Here is a 22,094-nt window from a genome sequence, read left to right on the forward strand (position 1 = left end):
GGCAACACTAAAGGAGGCTACTATCACGTTAACGCTTAGATCAAGGCAGAAAAGGTGACAGCGGCGACATTGGTGATACGTAAGGCCTCTGAATGGAGCCCATCAGGACATAGGGGAGTACGTGTCACTCATGCTGATTACTTTATCACTGACACTCTGCCCCTACACGGCTCCTGCTGTTTTATATAAATACTGCATCTTGCGTTCACATCGTGTGTTTTGTTTTTGTTTTTTGAGGGTGCGCCAAACTGCATGCGTATGTGTAGTTAAGAGCAACTATCTCTGGCTTTAAGGGTTGCATTGTATTTAGGATCAAATGCTCTGGGGATGTTAAAGATTATTCAGTGATTGATTAATAGGTCATTAAGAATTTGATCAAACGTGTGATATTTGATAGATCAGTTGATAGTTATGCAATGATGTCAAAAGTATAATAGAATATGTTGCTGTGAGCTTTAAATGAGGAAAAAAGGCATTTGGTATTATTTGGTATAGGTAGTTGTAATGCTCTTTTTAAAACACAACAAACTATTTTTACCAATAATCAATTATGGAAAGTGCTTACAATTTTCAACCCTAAAATGTTACCTTCGCTAGTCTCTAGCCCTTGTAATGTCCTCCCATTTACTATACACCTTTTGTCCTTTGGGGTCATTCTGTCATTTAAAGCATATTGTATAAATAGTCAATTGGTTCTGTGTTACACCTTTAGTCTTACTTCAGTCCAACCCATTGCCACACGTTTCCCTTCGTTTTGGAATTTAGGGCCAACAGACCTTGTTTACGTAAGTATAAAAAATATATTTTGATAGCAAAAGATTTCATTTGGGGTCAGATTGACCCCAAGGACAACACGAGGGCTAGAAAACAGTAGACGTTAATGTTAATGTTAATGTTAATGTTAATTTGATTTTTAAGTGTTGTATATTTACAAGGACAGCTGCAAAAACCAAGCAGCTTATAAATGGAGCAATAAATGAAATAGAAAGAAAAAAGAAAAATGCCACCAATTAAGTTTTGGAGCAAATTTTATTTAAAAAAATGTAGGTACAGTACAGAGATAATTAAAGTAATAATCTGTATGAAGGACATAAAATGGGAGTTAGAGCAGTTAGCTATAGTGTAGTTACAAAAAGTTAAAAGTAATAGTTCCTCTTTCTGCTAAAGAGAGAAAAGTTTGTGACGAAGTGGGGAAGGTCTGGTTTAGGAAAGCTCAAAATTTCAGGTTCATTAGAGGGACATTACACCCCAACATCAAAAATATATATTCTTCGCTCTTACCTGTAGTGTTATGTATAATCTAGATCGTTTTGGTGTAAGTTGCCCAGTGTTGGAGATGTCGACTTTCTCTCCGATATAAGGGAACTAAATGGCGCTTAGCATGTAGTGCACGAAGCGACTAAAAAAATACAGTTTAAAAACTCTACAGCAAAGTTTCTTTCCAAAAATCATGACACAGTCACTAAAGATATTCCACAGCCTTTGTTATGAGCAGTTTCATGTAGGAATAATTTATTTAGGAACTATTTTCTGTCTACCAATCTACACCCTACACATCAGTGTTAGAAGGAAGTGTGCTTCTACTTCACAGCTGAGCTGTAACATTAGCTAGCTCGAAAGCTAGATGCACCCTTCCCTCTTTTCGGGAAAGTCTGTGGGTTATCTTGAGTAACCAGATCATGATTTCTGGAAAGAGAGATTGCAGTAGAGCAGTGTTTCTCAAACTTCTCCTTAAGGACCACTAGTTCTCCATGTTTGAGATCTCTCCCATCTGCAGCACAGCTGATTCAAAGGTTCAGCCTGTCCTCAAGCTGCTTCAGGAGCTCATAATGAGCTGATCATTTGAATCAGTCGTGTAGCATTAGTGAGATCTAAAACATGCACGACAAGTGGTATTCAAGGAGAGGCTTGAGAATTTTCTTTTTTTTTTTTGATGCTCTGAGCACCATAAGCTGAGCATAAGTTCCATCTAGTTCCATTATACTGGAGAGAGGCAGACATCTGTACAGCCAATATCCCCAAAACTCTGCAATTCACACCAAAACTGAGACTGATAAATAGTGACCTGTACCTTTAAAAGTTCCTTTTGCTGTGTCCTTTATACAATGTTAAACTAAAGTGAAATTCTATTTTTTTAGCAGTTCAAATGTGCAGATGATCCTGATTGTGATTTCTGTAACAGAATCAATGCTCTGCGGTGGCTGAGTCTGCTGTCATAGGATACTCGCATAACATCAAAGGACAAGGTGAGCAAGTGATGTGTTGTAAATGTTTTTCGGTTAAAAAATGTCCGTACTGTATGTCAAAAAAAAAAAAGAATCAATATTAGCGGAGAATGTCCATCATCTTTGTTGTCAGGTGTGTACGCCTTTGTGGTGCTAAAAAAGGATGTGGATGTTCAAGAGGCGGACCTCTCCCGGCTTCTTAACGACATGGTATCCAAAAAGATTGCAAAGTACGCCTGTCCAGACTTCATCCAGGTAACTCTGTCTTACTGACTGTAAAGTGCAAACAAACATTTAAGACTAACTTGTATTAAGGTCGCATCGTCATGTCATTTTCACAGTTCGTCCAGCGGCTGCCGAAGACGCGCTCGGGTAAGATAATGCGCCGGGTGCTGCGGAAAGTGGTGGAGCGAGATACGAACGGGTTGGGTGACCTAAGCACTCTGGATGATCCTGCAGCAGTTCAAGAGATAATTCAAGGTCACCGTGAGCTCTGTCTAATACAACAACCATGACTAATGCATTCCCATCTTAAGAGGAGTGTGAAAGTGGTTGCTCACTGTTTCACTTAACCATTATATCAAAAATGATTTTAAAGGCCAATATTTTTTTGTTTAGTTTTCAAGACATTTAGTGAAATCAGGTAAACAACTTTTTGAAACTTAATGTATAAACCACAGAAGTACTCTGCTCTTGATCGAAGTTACAAAGAGCCGAGAACATTGTGTGTTTATACACATATACCAATGTAGCGATTGTAAACATTATACATTAAATACAAGTAAAGGCACACAAAACTTAATCCTTCTTCTCCCCTGATTTGTTATCATCATGGGTTAATTTACTCTTCTTTGGATCCAGAACATTTTGGTTGAGCTCTGCCTCAGAGTTACATAAACACATACAGACCAGAGGAGTACACCGCATGTCCAAGATTTCAACGAGATGACTCTGCTGTCACGTTGCGTCTTCTCTGAGACTCCCGCTGCCTCCTTTCAGCTTGGTTAACTCCCACTGGCCTCCTCCACACAACTTCAACTGGACATCGTGGTACTGTGAGAAACAGAAACACAGAGTTCATATTTGGGAACAAAGCAAGAGGAGGTAGGTGTTAAATTGAAAAAAGAAACCTGATGATTTAAACCCACGGTTTCCAACAAGGGATGTCAACTGTTAACCAACATTTTTGACTGGTCAAACATGTGAGTCTATAGGTTAATTTTGCTTCTCTTCAGTTTAATGCACTGAGCACCAGGGTTTGGTGGGAGCTGCTGAGTTACAAGTGGTGACTGCAAGTTGGTCAGGATGGCTGTCAGCAAAGGTAAATACACAGGAATACACTTGTGTGTTTGGTCTACCTTCTCCAGGCTGCTGCGGTGTCCCAGACTGACCAAAGTCATGCCGAGCTGTTTACAGGTTCTGTACAGCTGTGCTTCTGCCTCCTCCGTCAGAGCACTGGTGGCTTCATCCAGCACTGTAAAGACAAAAGATAATGTAAAAACACTGGCATGGTAAAGCTCAGGTCACCTCTAACACATCTTGTTTCATCTGATGAATCATTCATGAATACATTACAGAAATTCAGGATAACACACCTGCATATTTTGGTTGCAGGTAGAAGAGCCGAGCAAAGCAGAGACGCTGCATTTCCCCCGGAGACAGAACATCATACCTGCAGAGAACAACTAATTCAGGGTCTGCATTGATTTGTGGCACAAGCAAGACAAACATTTATTGTTTTACTTTGCCATCGTTGTTGTGGTATTTTCGCTTACCAGTTCCAGTCCACCTTTTCATCCAACCCGCCCGTCCGCTTCAGGAGACTGGACTGGATCACAGATAGCAGTTTAATTCAGTATTCAAAATCAAAATAATGTTGTGACATATTCAAGCTGAATAAGTAATTGAGCAAAATAAAATTCATTTCAGATTTCAGATTTCAGTTCAAAGGAATATTTTGCAGGATAATGTCACTCACCACTCCAGCAAGTTCAAGGAACTGTATAATTCTGTCATCGTCCACTGACCCTGAAGAAAAGGACACTAACAGTTATCACCAGCTCTTCATGAATAATGTAAGAGGCAGCAGTGACACAAAGTTATAAATTAAAACCAAAAATTTGGTCAAGTTTAGATTGATAGAAATATACATGTCGTACTATATACGGTCACATTCTTGCAACACTGATGTACTGTTTTTATGACGTTTTGTTTTTTTTAATGTCCAAATGACACACAACATATTTACCTTCATGCCCACTGTGCTTCTGATTAATATTTATTTGTACGTTTCTACATTTTCATTAACTGTGATTAAATGCACTAACATCTATTGCATTTAAATGAAGCACTGTTAAACAGTTTAGTCAGAGTGAAGTCTGATACCTGATGCAGGATAAATGTCCTTCAGCGGGTAGATCACCTGTTGGAGATGAGAGTTTACCAATAAAGTTACTTGATTATGGTAGATTTCCACACTTTCCTGAACTTCCAACAAGCACTTGAAAATGTATTGTGTAATGAGTTACAGACTATAGAGAAAAGAAAAACAACACAAAGCAGAAGGTGACCTGTTCACGCAGTGTCCCATCAGTCAGGTAAGGTTTCTGTGGCAGGAAGAGGGTTCCTCTGGGACCGAAACATGTCGTCATCTGGACAAAACCTGAGGGGACAGTTGGTGTGAGGAAACTAATTAGGCTTTTCTCAGCAGCGCTTTGTCTCCTGTGGCTCTTTCTTGTTCTTTTGCTCTCTGCAATATTTCAAACTTATCCGCTGGCGCTGAAAACAACTGTTGACTTGTTTAGCTTTAAAAGGGAAGTTGCGACAGTAGAAAATGCTTTATTCATTAGCAGTAACTTAATGCAGCGCTCTACAGCAATTGGGCGTTATCTCAAATGTAAATATTATTGTAAAAATATGAATGACAGACGCGCTGCTCTCTCACCGCTGTGTGCCTCCCAGAGTCGGTTGAGGACCCTCAGTAGTGACGTCTTGCCAGTGCCTGTGTTCCCCACCACCAACAGATGTGTTCCCTCTTTGATTTTCAGACTTAGATCCTCCACCAGCAGCTCATCTGAAAAAGGAGATTGGTACGAAAGATGATCCAGGATGAAGGCAGTGTCTGCAGGGCCTGCGTTGATGTTGAAGTCACTGTGTGGATAAATAAAATAAGTTATATTAGTGAAGGAGTTTTTCTCTTGGTTGCTGCAAGTAGAAAAAACTCTCACCCTCCCAGGGTGAGTACTATGTTCAGAATTCTTAAAAGTAACTCAATAAACAGTAAATAACTGAATGTCCACACAGAATTTAGAATTTTGAATTCAAACCTTTTAGTGAATCTTTTCAAGCAAGCAATGAGCAGTTACAGAGCTCTGGATTATACTGGGATTATACTGTAGCATTATTACTTTATTCCTCTTTGTCATCTTGTTTGCTTTCTTTTTTTGATATTAGTTTACCTAAGTGCACTCATGACATGCGGCCTGTTGCTTTTCACTTTAACTGTACTTTTTTTGCAGCAGAAATGAATGTAAAAATGTTCTCACAAACCTGTCAAAGTCGTAACTTTCGCCTGATGCTGGGTCATAGTCGCACTGCTTGCGTAGGATGTCATCCATCACCTCCATGAGCTCCCCAATTCTAACCACAGCACAAACACACACACACACACACACCACACCACACACACACACATACACACACACACACACAGTGATAGAAAGGAAGATGGCATGCACAAACGCTGCTGTCATCTGTATTTCAGTATGCAGTGTGATACCTGTGGGTGTATCCAGCCACATCTGACAGAGTGGTTGACAGGTCTATTAGCTGCGTGAAGCCATTTATCAAGTAGATGCACACAAAGGCATTCTGAATATGAACAAGGAGAGAGAGAACCAGAGCAGAGAGTAAATAGGAGACAACACCACTACTAAAAGAAGAGTGTTTAAACACAGAAGAAAAGTCGGTAACAACCACGCAGATCGGACGACAGAGTGAAATGTCACGAGAAATTACATTTCTGTGAAAGTTGGATAATGCTGGCAGAGTTTGGACCCTGAGGTGAGATATTTCACAAGAACACTGATATTGCTTTTTTAAAATTTGTTCGGCAATATCACAAGTGACAAAACTGTATGAATCTATGCCGAATTCAATTTTACAGCATAAATAAAACAATAGATTTTTGCGGAGATTCGAACCAGCAATCTCTCGTATTCCAGCCAAAAAGCTAGTCTGTAGAGCTAAATCTCCAATCAGAATAAATACTCCTCTGTTGCTCATTTATAGTGGTGACATCTGCCAAAAAGCTGACTGATCAACTAAGATTTTTTCAGGGTAAAATTTACCTGTTTCGGAACCACTTCACCTCATTTATTGGTAAAAACGACATATCACTTAACTTTACATGCCTAATTTTTTCGGGCGATATCACAACAAGTATCTAAACTGTATGAATCTACCACAAAATTAAATTTAACTGCATAAAAAATATTTCCAGGTAGTCTGGAACTGGTGTATTTTTGCGTTTCAGCCAAGTGACTGGTCTGATGAGCCAAACCTCCAGTCTTCAGGTAAGCCCTGTCTTTTGCTAGCTTACAGTGGTGACACCTGGCGAAAACGACCGATAGATGAGTTGAGCCGATAATCAACTAAAATTTTTCAGGGCAAAATTCAGTATCGGCAGTGACGTCTGTCGAAAGTCGACTAATATATAAATCCGGCCGATATTCCTTGATTTCGACATAAGTCACTGCCAATACTGCTTTTACCCCTTTCAGGACCACTTTACCTCATTTATTGGCAAAAATTACGTATTACTCAACTTTATGTGGCTAAGTTTGTTTGACCATAACACAAGTGTCTAAATTGTATGAATCTACCGCCAAATTACATTTTACGGCATAAAGAAAAATATTTCCAGTAGGTTTTGAACCAGCAATCTTATATATTCAAGCCAAATAACTAGCATTATAACCTAAACCTCCAGACAAATACAGATTAAGACTTTTGTAATTTTACAGTGGTGACATCTGGCAAAAACTTGACAGATGAATTGATCCTATAGTCAACTAAGATTTTTTCAAGGCAAAATTACTGCTTTTACCTGTTTCGGGACCATGTCACCTCATTTATTGGCAAAAACCACATATTACTCAACTTCACATGGCTAATTTGTTCAGCAACATCACAACAAGTGTCTAAACCGTATGAATCTACCACCAAATGATTTTTTATACATTAAAAAAAACAAAATCCCAAACAAGATTCGAACCGCCGATCTACTGCATCCTCACCACCTATTTAACCCATTAAGCCAAACCATCAGACACGTTTTTAGGGCAAACGATATTATTTATTTCAGAAATAGCAGTGAAGTCTGTCAAATATTTAACTGATAATATTAGCTACACATATTATGTGGCTCACGCCGATCATCAACTCGACTGATGTATGAGTCCGGCTGATGTTCCTTAATTTCGACAGACGCATCTACTTAAGAGACTGTTCTGTAGCTGTGGTGCTTCCTGATATTTTGGGTAATGTTTCACTCTATGGTCCCACTATAACTCAAACATAATATTATTTTCAGAATAAGAGGGGCAAAAAAAAAAAAAAATCCAGAAATCTGAAATGTCTTTTTCTGACGAAAATGCACAAGTTCAGATGTTGATTTTCGTCGGGCCCTAATTATCATAATACATTCATGTGCTTGTGTCCTGTGATTGAGGCAGTTTTCAAGTGATATAATACCAAACAAATTAATTAGTAAGATCTGCAGGCTTTCAAACTCAGTGTGAATATTTCATCGGTAGAGAAAGCTTTTGCTGCCACCCTGTGGTCAAAAGAGCAACATACACATTAATAAGCTGTTTTGTGATCGCAAACCTTCCAAACTCTCTGCCTTCTAAGCTAAACATATAAGCACACATTGTATATCCATTCAGGGTCACGCTTTTTATGATTTCAGATTTTCTTTTTTAATTTAACTTATTTTAAATTATGTTATCTATTTTCACTCATATCTACTTTTGATTATCTCCACCAAGCAGGCTGTGTTTTTAATTGATGATTTTTTGTCTGTCGGCAGGATGTCGGAGAAACTTCAGGCCTGATTTTAATGAAGTTTTGTGGAAGGGTGTAGCAGGATTAAAGGAAGTACCAATTAAACTTTGAAGCTGATCCAAGTCACAGGGCAGACATACAAATATTTTTTCACTAGGACTGGCATAATATCATCATAATATCATGATTATCATGGCCAAAAGACCTAACAATCACAATATTATTGGGCCATCTATAGAAAATGGTACTACTGATACAATAATAAAGCTATCAGTCAAATTAATCTTTAACTTTGTTTATTGTGCATTTTATTACTTTTATTTTTAACAAAATAATTACACTCAAGATACAGATACGAGTGCAGGGAGGCGGAGAGAGTCTGTAATCATAACTGTACCAAAGCAGATAACAAGGTCAATAACACTTAAAAGATAGTAAAATGCAACCAGATAGTGCTGAAGGAGGGAGACAAAGTGAGAATGGAAAGAAATTATTTCAGAGGCATTGGATTAATACAGATATGTGTATTATTAACATGATATCAATACTTCACTTTTAGATATCATAGTTATTGTAAACACCTGTATATCCCAACACCTCTAGTTCACTTTCGTTAACATTTCAAGATAGTGCATTTGACCTTGACAGAATAAATGCCTTAAAATCCAGTTGATGATAGTTAAGTTCAGCAGTGACAAAACATAGTCAACTGTACAATTATGATGACTCCATATCACTGTCAACATTTATGATTAAGTGTAATCCTGTGGAGTCACTTGCACATGTAGTTCCTTAAACATCATTCGGAAAACAGTCGTTATGAAGCACTCAGGGATGTTTTTTCAGTCTACTTATCTGATATTTGAACAGATGTTCATGATAAAACTGCATTTTATGTTTTTTACAAATGTGTTAGGTATGTGAAATATTTAAAATGTTGAACATAATAAATGCAAAATTGAAATGATATGGCTTCACCTAGGCACAACCATATTCTGACATAACTGATATTTTTAGGAATTTGTCCAGACATACGTATATCGTGGTTGTGCTTGCTGTTTGCATATCATAGAGGACTGGACTATTGGCCTTGGCAGAGGTCTGTGTTTTCCAAGTGTCCTTGGAGTTTATAAAAGTTTATGTGTTGTTGAGGACAATCAATGATTGATTGAAATTGGGAGCAGCATTCCCATCTATACTGACTGTTAAAAATAACGACTGTTTTACCTCTTCAGTGACATTTTTAAGGTTCTTGTTGCAATTCTTAAGAACAACAAATTCTGAGAAGTAGGAACAGAAAAAAAACACAAGCTTACCCTACTGATGAGCGCACTGAGCTCACCAGGAGTGAGACCATCGTAGACACCAGTGAAGATAGGAATGGCAATGATAATGTAGCTGAGGAAACCTCCAAGGTAGTCAAAGGTGTTCACCCCGACTGAGAGAGGAAAAGTCAAAGAATAACAAATTTATTCAAAACAATCAGTGAACCATAAAGTCAGTGAGTGTGGTGTGTAATGTAGGATGTCCTTACTATAAAGCCAGAGCTCTTTGTTTATTAGACTCCTCTGAGTTTGTAGCAGAGCCTGAAGTCTGCGGTCAGTCCTCATGTGCTCGACTTTACCGGCTCTAAAAACACAGGCAGCAACAGTTTTTTAACCTGCTTTAACTCTGTGAAAACGATTCAGATAGTGCTAGACACTAATGTTTTTTTCTAATTACAGTAAAGTACATCAAGTGCAGTTTCTATGTATGTTCTCCTGTTATGACCGTCCAAACTTTCTTGAAACTATATTTACATTTTAGGAATTTCTGAAGGCATGAATCATGCACAAGACATAGTAAACTGAATCAGAAAAGGTCAACCCTGGTATATGAATTGTGTTTGCGCCTCACCTGTAAAAAGCTGCAGACTCTGCATTGACACGAATCTGCATGTGTTTGAATCTGAAGACACAAAAACATATTTTTTAAATAAATCATTTTCATTTAAAGCAAACATTTGAACTTTAACACCATTCATTTCAACACAAAATCGAATTGTTTTAACTTAAGACTTTAATTGTTATTTCCATGGCCTCTGAAAGTTCCATCATTATTTGTGAACATAAGCTATTCTCTCTCAAAGCCAGAAACCAGAGAAGCAACCTTGTGATCCATTGAAAGTTCAAAGTCTATAATTCTGCATGGTTATTAGTCTTCATGTCTAAATGTGTCTCAGTGCATCTGCTCCAGAAAACATGGAGGCCTGCACTAAAGTCATCTGTATGTCCAGTTTCTTAGCTTCATAAACATCTACAGAGGACCTACATCAATATAACCACAATGCCGTGTATAAAATAAGTGTCTTGCTCTTCATTGCTGTTTCATATAAAGTTCAACAGTCAAAATTGTATTAACAGGTGCCAAGCATAATTGTGTGAACCACAGACAGCAGCAGAGAGAGGGGAAATGTTACTGGCGGGTTTTAGTAGAATGTGTTTTCGCAGTAACCCTGTTATTGACCGCGCGCTGCCGCACACTTTATGCATGTGACATGTTGTAGTATCGGTGCGCACCGGGAAACGAGGCTCCCCCGCAAGCCACCAAGGCCGGATCCCAAGTCTCTTATTTTTTCATTTCCTCGCTTCTCGAAAGGCGACTGACAGCTGATCCAGTTGTGGTCAGCTGCAGCGCCACCGCTAGGCGCGCGCCATTACGCGCTGCGCGTTTGGCACCAGTACCGGAGGGCGCACCATAACAGCCTAATATCATCATCAACAATCGTAATCTTAAGTATTCCATTAAGTCTCTCAGTGAGGGCCCTCTCAGACACAACGCTGCTGCTGGTTCGGTGCACTCAGCAGCTGCAGCACCAGCTCCATGTTTGGTTAATATTATTATAGTTATCTGGGCCTATGCAGTCTGTTGCCTCTGCAGAGTAACGTTTTTTTTACACTGAAGCTCAGTGAAACATAGCTGCATTGATCAGTGAGACAAAAGCATCAGTGGTGGCTGTCATCAGTGCAGAACTCTTTCAGAAGCTGTCATATAATCATATGGTGACATTATCGACCTGGCAGCAGGTGATGCAGATCATGGATGTAGATGCAGACGTGTTTCTCTACAGAACAGCTGCTGAAAAATGCCTATTCTACAGTTCTGCTGTAGTGGAACATATATGCAGAGTTTGTGAAGTTTTGTAACATTTCCTCATTTCTATGTGAGCATCACAGTACACCCAAATCTCAAATCTTTAACTTTAACCTGTGAGATATGGGAACAAAAACAAAAGTGTTTTTTGTATTTATTTTTTTTATAATTTAATATAATTTTTACATATATTTTTTTTTTACATTTCAATAATTATTCTTATTTATTCATTTAGTTATTATTTTATACTGTTGTTATTTTGTATGTATGTTGTTTTTTTTACCTTAAAGGGTTATTATTTAATTAATTATAATCATCTATTTATTTTTATTATTATCATCATAATTTCATATAAAGTCCGATGTCAGGGAATATTCCTTTTTGTGAAAATCGAAAATAAAAAGTTCAACAAAACAAAAAAAGAAAATATTGTTCAGTGTAGACCAAAAGTCAATTCTGCAATTGTTTCATTGCATTTTTCTGTTGTTGGAAATAATTTTTTACCAAGATCCAGGTACAATGGATTGCAGCAAAAAGTCTCAAATTTGAGATGTTATTAAGTGTAAAGTCTGGAACTGCTCCTTAGACAATGAATGAGAGCCTGATTTTGTGGGCCCACCGAATGTTTATTTTCCTTTTTTATTTTAATTTCCAGATGAGCTTTATTCTATTGTAGTGTTCTCAGTTCTGGAACAGAAAACATATCAGTATTATGCAGAATATTTGAATATTTTACTTTTTCCATTAATTGTCTATGGAGCAGCTCCAGTCCTTATACTTGATGATATCACAAATATGAGTTTTATACTCTAGGTTTTGGATTTGGGAGAGAGTTGTGCATGTTGACTCTTTACATTTTTTTTGACTGTCTCAGCCCATAGAATCATGCATGAATTTTGAAAATTGGGCGTTGGTCCACTTAAACTTGTGACAGTTAACTTAAATAACAATTCCTCTTTCACAACTAGCGCACATCCTGTTATTTCCTAAGAGGCAAAGGGCACCAGGCCAAAGTCTACAGATACTTCCTCTTAACAAAGAACTTATTTCCTTACAAATAAACACTGCATCAAATAAAGCTGGGAAATTACCCAACTACTCTACGGAAGTGCACTTTTAAGTCAGTCCTGTTCTGCTTGTCTGTCAGCACAGAATCTTACTGAAACAGGTACTTCTGTGTGTTTGATTCTTGATAAACCACCATTGACATACCTGAAGTCTCCCTCCAATTTTTCTTGCTCAAACAGAGTTGATACAATTGGCCCCATGAGGATTTTATTGGCAATGGTCCCAATCACAAAGTAGCCAAAGATACTCACAGGACCGATCCAACCGGTGCTGCAAAGCAAGGAAACTTTGTGTATACACCCCTTTTCAAAACACAGGGGAAACTGAGAGTGCTTTCCATAAGACATTAAAACAACACGACAAAGACAATGAGAAGGAAAATGCATTAAAACAGAACACAAGTAAGGAAAATTAAATTAAATACTCAGTATACAAAAGACAATACTAAAAGAAACAAAAGTCACAGTGTCATTTTGCTGCAGTTACAGTAGAAAAACTGAGCCTCACATTTATCGAAAAGCAATGGCGATTTTTTTAGTTAAGAGTTTTAGCAGACCTTTACAGCTGGAACAGATACATATAAAACAAGTGCCATCTGTTAAGAATCACTGATTATATGGAGACTTTCTTGTGTCTTAAAGGATAACTTTGGCTATTTTCCAATGTTTTTGTCTTCATGTGACTAATGGGAACAACAGTTTTTGAAACTGATCCCGTATTGAGCTATGGACATGTTTGCATTGTCAATGTCCTTCCACTACAAGTGCCTGTTTTTGCCACTGAGAGGCTCATCTAAAACATGAAAACAATCCCTTTTTATTGAAGAGTAAGATCCCTTTTGTTTCACCAAACAGCCCCAAAAACATTTGCCAAACTCACGAGACTCCATTTAAATTAACAGTAATTTTATCCTTAAACACCACTTCATCATTTACCGTTGTAAAACAAAATTCATTCAAACCCTCTTGGTTTGTTTGTCTACAGTTCTAACAATCACCAATTCTAGTTTGGTTGATAAATCTATAATTTTTCCAGTTGGATATAAAAATATGCTGGATCTATCCATGCTAAAATTACGTTGGTTTTTTTTTTTATGGAGTCCGTTAGGTTTGGCAATTGTGATTTCAGGGCTGTAAGGGGTTAAACAAAAAGAATCTCATTCTATAGCAAAAAGGTCTGTCTCTGCATGGATCTTTGTCAAAATAATAATCTGAACCTGTCAGTGGCAAACAGATGCACTTTTAGCGGACGGACATTGATGGTGCATGTGCCCAAAGTGGTTACATTACAGTCTGTTTCAGGGCTGCAGCTGTCTCGTTCAGCACTGGACCAGTTTTAAAAATTGTTGCTCCCATTAGTCACTTAGACACAAAAACGTGAGAAAATAGGATCCAGGATTGAAAAATACAGAAATGACTGTTTAACAAACCACAGACAGGCACATGCAAAAAGTAAGTCTTGATTTTTAAAAACTAGAAATAATAATTTCTAAAAACTTATTATTTAAATTTTCCTCTCTTATGGGGAATCCAGTAGCCCAGTTGGTAGAGCTGGCGCCCCATGTACAGAGGCTGCATCCTCGCCGCAGCCACCGCGGGATCACTTCTGGCCTCAACCTTTTGCCGGATGTCATCCCCTCTCTCTACCCCTTTCATGCTTAAACTGTCTAATCTCCAGTTAAGGCAAAATATATTAAATAAATAAAAAATGAATATTCTTTAAAAAAAAGTGTTTCTCTCGTTGCCTTTGTCCAAACCTCTGAATCTGCCCATTGAACCGACTTTGACTTGACTCCCATGTTTTTATGTGCTTGAGAGGTTGCCTGATACCAAACAGAATCGTCATCTCGTTACACTACGAGTCTACTCTGTCTGATATCAGGAAAACTCTCTAAAGCACATATTAGCAACTGTGACTGTAACAGATTGTGATACCATACCAGAGCAGGATGTATGTCTCTGATGATGTTTTAACTGCAGAGAGGGCGTTAGACGTGTTAAAGAGTGTGATATACTACAGTCGCCGCCATACTCAACAAACTCACCTCTGAAAGCATTGGTAGGTGTAGTAAGCCAGTGTGAACGGTGATATAATCAAACGACTCGCCATGGTACTCATCTGCTTACACAACCTCTCTGCATCCTGACTGATTCGCTGGTCTCTGTAAGTTACACAGACGGAAACACAGAAAAAAAACATATCAACTGAATCACTCCACCTTTGATTATGTCCAATATTCTATTATCAAATATATTCTCTGCCAAATAATTTTTAACAGAAAAGCATTAATGATGGATTTGCTGATACATTTAATGAATTGAAATTGCATTTGTCTTTACAATCTTTAAAAAAGGTAGGACAACAAAGAGCAAAAACACTAAAGCTTACGGGTTGTCTATATCCTCTCTGAGCACATTGAGTGTGTAATAGACTCGGCCCTGGAAGTAGGATGTGTGGAGGCTCTCAGTTAGCGTCCTCCTCCAGCTAACATACATCTGATTGCAAATGTACTGGTCGATACTTTTCAGCTGGGAGAGGGAGAGAGAAACACGGAGAGAAAGAAAATGTTTATTAGAGAGTTAAGTAACACAGACAATAAATAGTAACAATACCATGAACTCTTTGAGACTAACAAGAGTAAATGCTATATGATTTCTCATATTTCAGAAAAAGGCCTTCTGAAGCTGTTCATTTAAAAAGCAATGTGATCAAATACACTGTAATCAGTTCCCTCCGTAAACTCTCTCTCTCTCTCTCTCTCCATATATATATATATATATATACAGTCATGGAAAAAATTATTAGACCACCCTTGTTTTCTTCAATTTCTTGTTCATTCTTATATCCTGTACCACTAAACGTATATATACACATGAACACAACAAAAATGCAGCTGGTCACATAATACTTTATGTCCTATTTGACATTCTTAAGCTTAATTGATTCCCAGGGTATATAAGAGGCCATTTCATGTCACAAGCAGCACTGCACATGCAAAGGCCTAGAGTGGTTTCCTGCTTACATTCAAGCCGTAGCACAACTCAGAAGTTGTCAGCTCTCACATAATGCCTAAAACAAAAGAATTATGTGAAGCCACAAAGGCAGCCATCTTGGCACTGCTGGATATTGGCATGAGTGAGAGACAGGTAGCAAAAAAACTGAAGATCTCCAAGACAGCCGTTCATTACAACAAAAAAAAACCAAGCTGAACATGGCACTACCAAATTGCTACCTGGCCGTGGCAGGAAATGTCTTTCTACCCCACGAGATGACCGTGCACTCATCCGTTCCTGTGTCAGGAATCGTCGTCAGACCTCCAGGGACCTTAAAAATGAGTGGGCACTGTCGAGAAATGTGACTTGTTCGGCAAGGACAGTTCGAAACCGACTTGTTGAAGCTGGTTTGAAGTCACACAGAGCACGCAAGAAGCCCTTCATCAATGAAAGGCAGAGGAAGGCCCTGTTACTCTTTGCTCGAGACCACAAGGATTGGACTGTTGATGATTGGGCTAAGGTTCTCTTCAGTGATGAATCCAATTTTGAATTGATGCCCACTCCAGCCAACTTACTGGTTAGGAGGAAGCCTGGAGAAGCTTACAACCCAGACTGTCTTGCCCCTACAGTAAAACATGGGGGTGGATCAGTCATGATCTGGGGTTGTTTCAGTCTGAGTGGAACAGGGCAAATGCAATTGTGTGAAGGCCGAATGAACCAGGTCATGTACAGGACTACCCTTGAAAACAGTCTTCTTCCATCAGCTGGAAAACTCTTTCCTGCCTTGAATGACTGGATTTTCCAACAAGACAATGCCCCTTGCCACACGGCAAGGTCAGTTAAAGCCTGGATGGAGAACCACAACATTCGCACCATGCCTTGGCCTGCTCAATCACCAGATCTTAATCCAATTGAAAACCTGTGGAAAATCATCAAACTCAAAATGGAGAACCACAAGCCCAAAAACAAAGAAAATTTGTTTGAATTTGTCCAACAGGAATGGGCTGCTGTGACAGCAGAACAATGTCAGAAGCTGGTGGAGAGCATGCCAAGACGCATGGCTGCAGTCATCAAAAACAATGGTTATGCAATTAACTCAGCATTAACTCTTGTGTGTATCATGTGTTTAAAGCAAACAGAAAAGAAAACATGGAATGCTTAAAAGTAGTGTTTTTGGCGGTACAATGCCATAGCTATTGATGTAAGAATTTAAGTAATTTTGGTTATTATCAAGAAAACCATGGAAAATGAATAGTTCTTAGTTCTTAAATTAAACTCTCATGAGCTATTTTTGTTGTTATATTTGTAAGTGTCCAAACAAATATACCTTTATTTTAGCCAGGCATTAAAATTATATATATATATATATATATATATATATATATATATATATATATGAATGATGTGTTTGCAGTTTCTTAGGTTCAAAATCCAGGCATGATCAGGTGAGTGAAGGCTGTAAAAATGAGCATGTCAGACTGACCTGACCTTGTAAAGTGGCCATGGTCGAACAGCAATTCAAAACCAAACATGATGTCATTCAATCAAATATAGAAAACAATCGCCTGATTGTTTTTTAGTTTCAGCCAAAATGTTTATACTGAAAAATTATTTCACAAAATAAAACTAAAAACTCACGTCATATGTGGTACTATTACTGCTCATCTAGTCTATATTATCAAAAAACAAACATGTTGTCATAACAACAATTAAGCTAGAGAGGCTGTTATGTTAGCTTTCACTTACCAACCCTGTCTGTTTCTTTTACAGCTTCATTAGGGATATTTCTTACTAACTTTAAAGTTTTTATCTCCAAATTAATTTGGGATGTCACAAAAGAGAAACTGCCGTTAAAGTCGGCTTAACAAAGTGCTAATGCTAGCACTGACGAACAAGTACAATAACAGGAAACATTTCATAAGAGCTGCCTAATGTTAGCCCCTCTGAATATTAATAACTATCATTAACAGTTTGAAGGAGAAAATGAGATTGACATCAATGTGCATTTATGCACTACACAGTGACCCCTCTTTCTTTTTAAAGTGTCTTGAATATGGTGTAATATTCAGCTGATCAATAAAACTACGCTCATGTATACATATATATATATTTTTAACGTTACTATTTATAACAGATTAAAGTCAAACAAGCACCTACGGCAAATTGAGATTTCTAAAGAAAATGGCTTGATAAAGAATAAACCTTTTTAACAATAATCTCTTTAGTTATTGAGTAAAAATCTATGTGATGACACATTAACTAAAAAGTAAATAAATGTACTGACACCTTTTATCAGTGCCTTCAATCTGCAGACCAATCAGAAGCAGAGCTGAACACAAAGGAGACTGATAAGAGAGTAAAAACTGTTAAAAGACCAAAGCCTTTCATCACATGCTCTGTAAACCAGTTATAAATGTAATCGTCCTTTGTCAAATCAGTGTAAATGTGACTTTGTAACCACAGTGTATGTTAGTGTTGTTTGTCTTATCATCTTCGTCTTTGAATCTTATTATTTCATATTATTTATTTTATTTTTCTCCCTTTTTGCAAACATTTTTTTATTACCCATTTTTTTTATCATCCTATTGATTCTACGTATTGAAAACTATTAATTTTTTAGAAAGACAATGCACAATAAAAAGCAATATAACAAAAGCAAAAGACACACAAAAAGATGCAAGTAAAGTGACAGCAAGACAAAAAAACCCACAGCTTCTTTCACTTACTGTGGAGTTTAGTAAGATGAGCACCACAGCTGTGCTCACCAGACTCCTGAAGCCGGAGTAATCTTTGTCTGCCAGAACATTGTAGAAGTGACTCGGGAGGATGCCGACTTGGTAAATGATCAGCTGCTCTGGTGACAGAAAAAAGGATGCGTTAACGTACTGCTGGGACAGCAGAAGAGACTTGCAAAAAAACGCAGGGGAATTAGGAATCCTTTGAGCTGACCTTTGAGCTTAAGGTCAGCAGCACAATAACACAGTATGCAGTTCAGTGTTATCTAAGAGTAGTTTTACAATGTCACAATCAGCATTGTCAAACAGACATTAAATGTGTCTCATGATGAGACTTCACATGAGAGACATTTCATTTCATTCACTTATTTGATAGCTAGCTTGATGTGATTTGATAATATATCCCCCTTTTGCCTGTCATATGACTCCTGCAAAAATAGCTTCAGCAGATACCTGTCAGAGTGACAGCAAGTAGCGTCCCAAACATCAGAACACTTTGACTGCTCCATGACGGGAAAAGGACCTTCTGGATGCCGCAGAACCTCTGGACAAACTTCCAGTCTAATTTTGGTCTGAGGTTATGAACAACAAGAGACACAACACTGTATTTGTCAGAACTTAAATCCAGTGACCACATCAAAATTAGATGCATTACTACATAGTTTTTCCACTGAGAAGGACTTTTCTTTTGTTTTTTTGTGCATACATTAAACATAAAGTAAGGTAAAATAGATAAAATAAGGCAAAGAACAGCAATAATCACAGACAAAATAGAAAAGTTCCAATAAAATGTGACAAAGATGCTTTAAAAAAGTACTATAACATAACAAATATCTACAATTTATTTGTGTCAGAATAAGAGAGCTTTGCAGTTTTTAGCAGGATGTGCATAAATATTAATCACATGTGTGCAAAAGTTTGCAATACAGCAAATATGTGCAGCATACATGTGAATACAATTCATGCAATAAGAAGTTTTGTTTAGAGTAAATTATTGCATTCCTTTGCATCCCTCACTTACACCATTTTTTTCTTACACTTGCACACATTGTTGAGAGGGTTACTTTTTTAACTATTACTATTAGAACTATTTTAATAACTTCCCCAAGTGTAACCTATATAGTTTGATTACTTTTATAACAAATGTTTTAAGTAGGACAATAAAGCTCAAAAGACCTAATAACATAAATGCATAAATGTTGCACTCAAATCTGTCTAATTGGCTCTGCTAACCTGCAGTGTCCAAAAATATGCCATAAGAAGGCATTCCCGCATGGCAAAAAGATGTAAAGAAACAGCATGAATTTTGTATTCAACATAAACTTTTTACTGATTTTTTCCCTGCAGGTAACCCCTTTGTAACACCAACATTTTGATTATTAACTGTGATTTAATTAAATATTTTTCTCAGTAGATGTAGCTGAGAAATGCAGCACAGAGTGCTTTACATTAAAAAATTCAGGTCAGCAAGGATATTTGGCATAAAGGGGCATTTAAAAACAGTTAAAAATAAAAAAAAAATAAAATAATAAAATTAAGTGCTACAAGTCATAAAATGATTTTAAAAAATCATGAATCAAAAAATTAATGAAGGCAAAACATTTTAAAGAATTGCTACAGTCTGAAGTGTGAGAGAAAAATCTTAGAAATGCAGATTTAATTACATGTAAAGCTAGTTAGATGTAACTAGTTACTCCCCAACACTGCGTACAATTCAAAGCAGCTATTAGCTGAAAATGCAAAGCAACGTAAAGCAACTAGTAGCTGGAAACTGACTAGCTATTAGCACTGTCATGCACGTATAATTACTTAAATAAGGTTTTACTATAATTTGTTTGCGATGTGATTAATTATTCATAATATATACATCAGAGAAAATACCAGGGTTAGTTAAGTTTTAACAATACATCCCCACCATCTATACATCAGTTTCACTGGAAGTGTAGTCTTACCTTTTTTTACCTCCGCCGTTTGACTTCTCCAAACGAGGCATGGGGGGCTGAATCAGATCTACAAGACAAAACTAACTTACAACCAACATTTGTTTTACGGTCTCGATGTTACGTTGAGTGACTTTTAACTACGTTAGCAGGTCAAGCTAACTTTAAACGAGTCTGAAGCAGCCAAATAGGAAACCGGTTAACGTTAGCTAACAGTTAGAACGGTTAACGGGGGAAAAAGGGAACAAACTTCGACGAAACAATTAAAACTAACTTCCCCCTACTTTATCGCGTATCCCGACCGAATAAATTATCTTATATCTTTATTATAGTCTAACCTTTCTTTCTAGCTTGCTGCTCTGCTGTGCACCGGAGTTGAGCGTTTGTTTTGGTACGTAAATTAAAAGTCCGGACATCCGGTATAGTATAAGCGGCCGTTTCAAAATAAAAGTCCCCATAGCTTTTGCAGAAAGAATTCAAAAATATTACTTTGGCAAATGGATCATTTCATTCTGGGATTGTTTTTATCATAAACAAATGTAGCACATTGTATGCCATAGCACGGAGAGTATGTTAGTCCTAAAAAAGAAACATATTTTGCTAGTTTGGGCGCTATTTTTTTTTTTTTTTTTAACCAATTCTATCCAGATAATATCTGGCAGATATCAGCATGTGAAGCCTTGGAAAGATTCAAAGTAATTTCAAACGATCCTTGGCCTGATATAAGTCAAAATTGGGCGGATTCACAGGTTTGAATCATAGCCTTTATATTATAAAGATCTTTATTTGCAGTCTATGATTTGAATCCAGGTAAGCCGAACTTTTCTCATATGATAAATATGAGCAGTTTTGAATTTGTCTTTCGCAAACACTTACTACGTCATTTCCTCTTAGTAATGTCACTTAAAGGGACAGTGCACTAGTTTAGTGCAGAACATTAGTGAATATGGCACTTGTGGACATACACAAATCATTATATTTTACCCAAAACGTTTGTGTTTTTCAAATGAACACATTTACCAAGATGAGGGCAGCATTTCTACTCCTAAAAACAAAAAAGTCCAAGATTTGTTACCTGACATGAACAGTCATGAGAAAATTACTATAGTTCAACAAAAGACTTCTATAATAACAGTTTTTTAAAATAATTTGAGTTGATTTGACTTCTTTCTGACAAGTACTCCCGAATTAGTGTCTCCAGCCAATAATAACAATATTGATTGTTTTAAACTGCCTCTTTTTTCCCATAAAAGTTGGAGCCCCAAACTTCACAGTTTTCATAAAATTGCATGTCTTAACTTAAATATAAACTCATTTCCTGACAAAAGCTTTCACAGGTTTATTAAAAGAACATTAGTGACATATAGAAGATTTATGCTTTAAAAGCTGCAGAAATACTATCCCTCATAGAACCTACTGTTACCAAACATAAAGGAATTATTATAGTATATCAAGAGTTGTTAGTCTGTTCCTGTGTCTCACAGCTACTATTTCTAAGGTAACAGGAACCACATCAGGATAACCGCAGTGTTAAAAACCAAAAAGAAGTGGGCATGGGAATATAAAAGGAAGCTATTAATGGCTGTGGGTACTTGGGAGTGGCTCAGCTCGGAGAGCCACTTGAAAAGCTTGGAAATAGTGCTTGAATAATACCTCATTATAAAATATTTACATAAAAAAAAAGTTTCCATCATGGCAAAATGTGTTCTCACCAGTCAAGCTTGTTTTTTTTGGTTTTTGGGGGGGTCTGAATATCTCTGCTTGAAATACTTACATTAACAGCTTAAATCTGCCAGTAGCTGATAAATCTATAATGGTAAGAGACTGCTCAAGGAGAGTCGGGCCATGTGCTGCCCTCTGTGAATTCTTTAGATGCCAACAGCAGTCATCACCCAAAGTTCAAGTTTTAAGATCAGCATAGAGAAGACCACTGAT

At 37.3% G+C, this 22,094-nt stretch overlaps 2 protein-coding genes across 3 annotated transcripts in view; one reads left to right on the forward strand and one right to left on the reverse strand.

Moving 5' to 3' along the window:
* Window positions 1-3,027, forward strand: part of LOC121955150 (acetyl-coenzyme A synthetase 2-like, mitochondrial) — a 69,259-nt gene extending 66,232 nt beyond the window's left edge. For both annotated transcript variants that reach the window (XM_088089270.1, XM_042502974.2), the window contains 3 exons: window positions 2,183-2,246; window positions 2,359-2,480; window positions 2,567-3,027. In XM_088089270.1, the coding sequence (XP_087945396.1) occupies window positions 2,183-2,246; window positions 2,359-2,480; window positions 2,567-2,740 (360 nt within the window). In that variant the 3' untranslated portion in view covers window positions 2,741-3,027. The remainder of the gene's footprint in view (window positions 1-2,182; window positions 2,247-2,358; window positions 2,481-2,566) is intronic.
* abcd4 (ATP binding cassette subfamily D member 4) lies at window positions 1,011-20,569 on the reverse strand. The gene is made up of 20 exons (XM_088089271.1): window positions 20,498-20,569; window positions 20,172-20,229; window positions 18,673-18,791; window positions 18,211-18,338; window positions 14,880-15,019; window positions 14,536-14,652; window positions 12,636-12,761; window positions 10,188-10,238; window positions 9,826-9,920; window positions 9,608-9,729; window positions 6,004-6,095; window positions 5,775-5,864; window positions 5,170-5,375; window positions 4,796-4,887; window positions 4,611-4,647; window positions 4,204-4,253; window positions 4,001-4,053; window positions 3,821-3,897; window positions 3,584-3,699; window positions 1,011-3,278 (listed from the first exon to the last, which is right to left on the reverse strand). Exons 2-20 carry the CDS (start codon window positions 20,210-20,212, stop codon window positions 3,183-3,185), a joined length of 1,848 nt encoding a protein of 615 aa, XP_087945397.1. The 5' UTR covers window positions 20,213-20,229; window positions 20,498-20,569; the 3' UTR covers window positions 1,011-3,182.
* Between the last annotated feature and the right edge of the window lie 1,525 nt (window positions 20,570-22,094).

The sequence above is a fragment of the Plectropomus leopardus genome, chromosome 16 (assembly GCF_026936395.1).
Source record: "Plectropomus leopardus strain MGB_pleo_1.0 chromosome 16, ASM2693639v1, whole genome shotgun sequence".
Lineage (NCBI taxonomy): Eukaryota > Metazoa > Chordata > Actinopteri > Perciformes > Serranidae > Plectropomus > Plectropomus leopardus.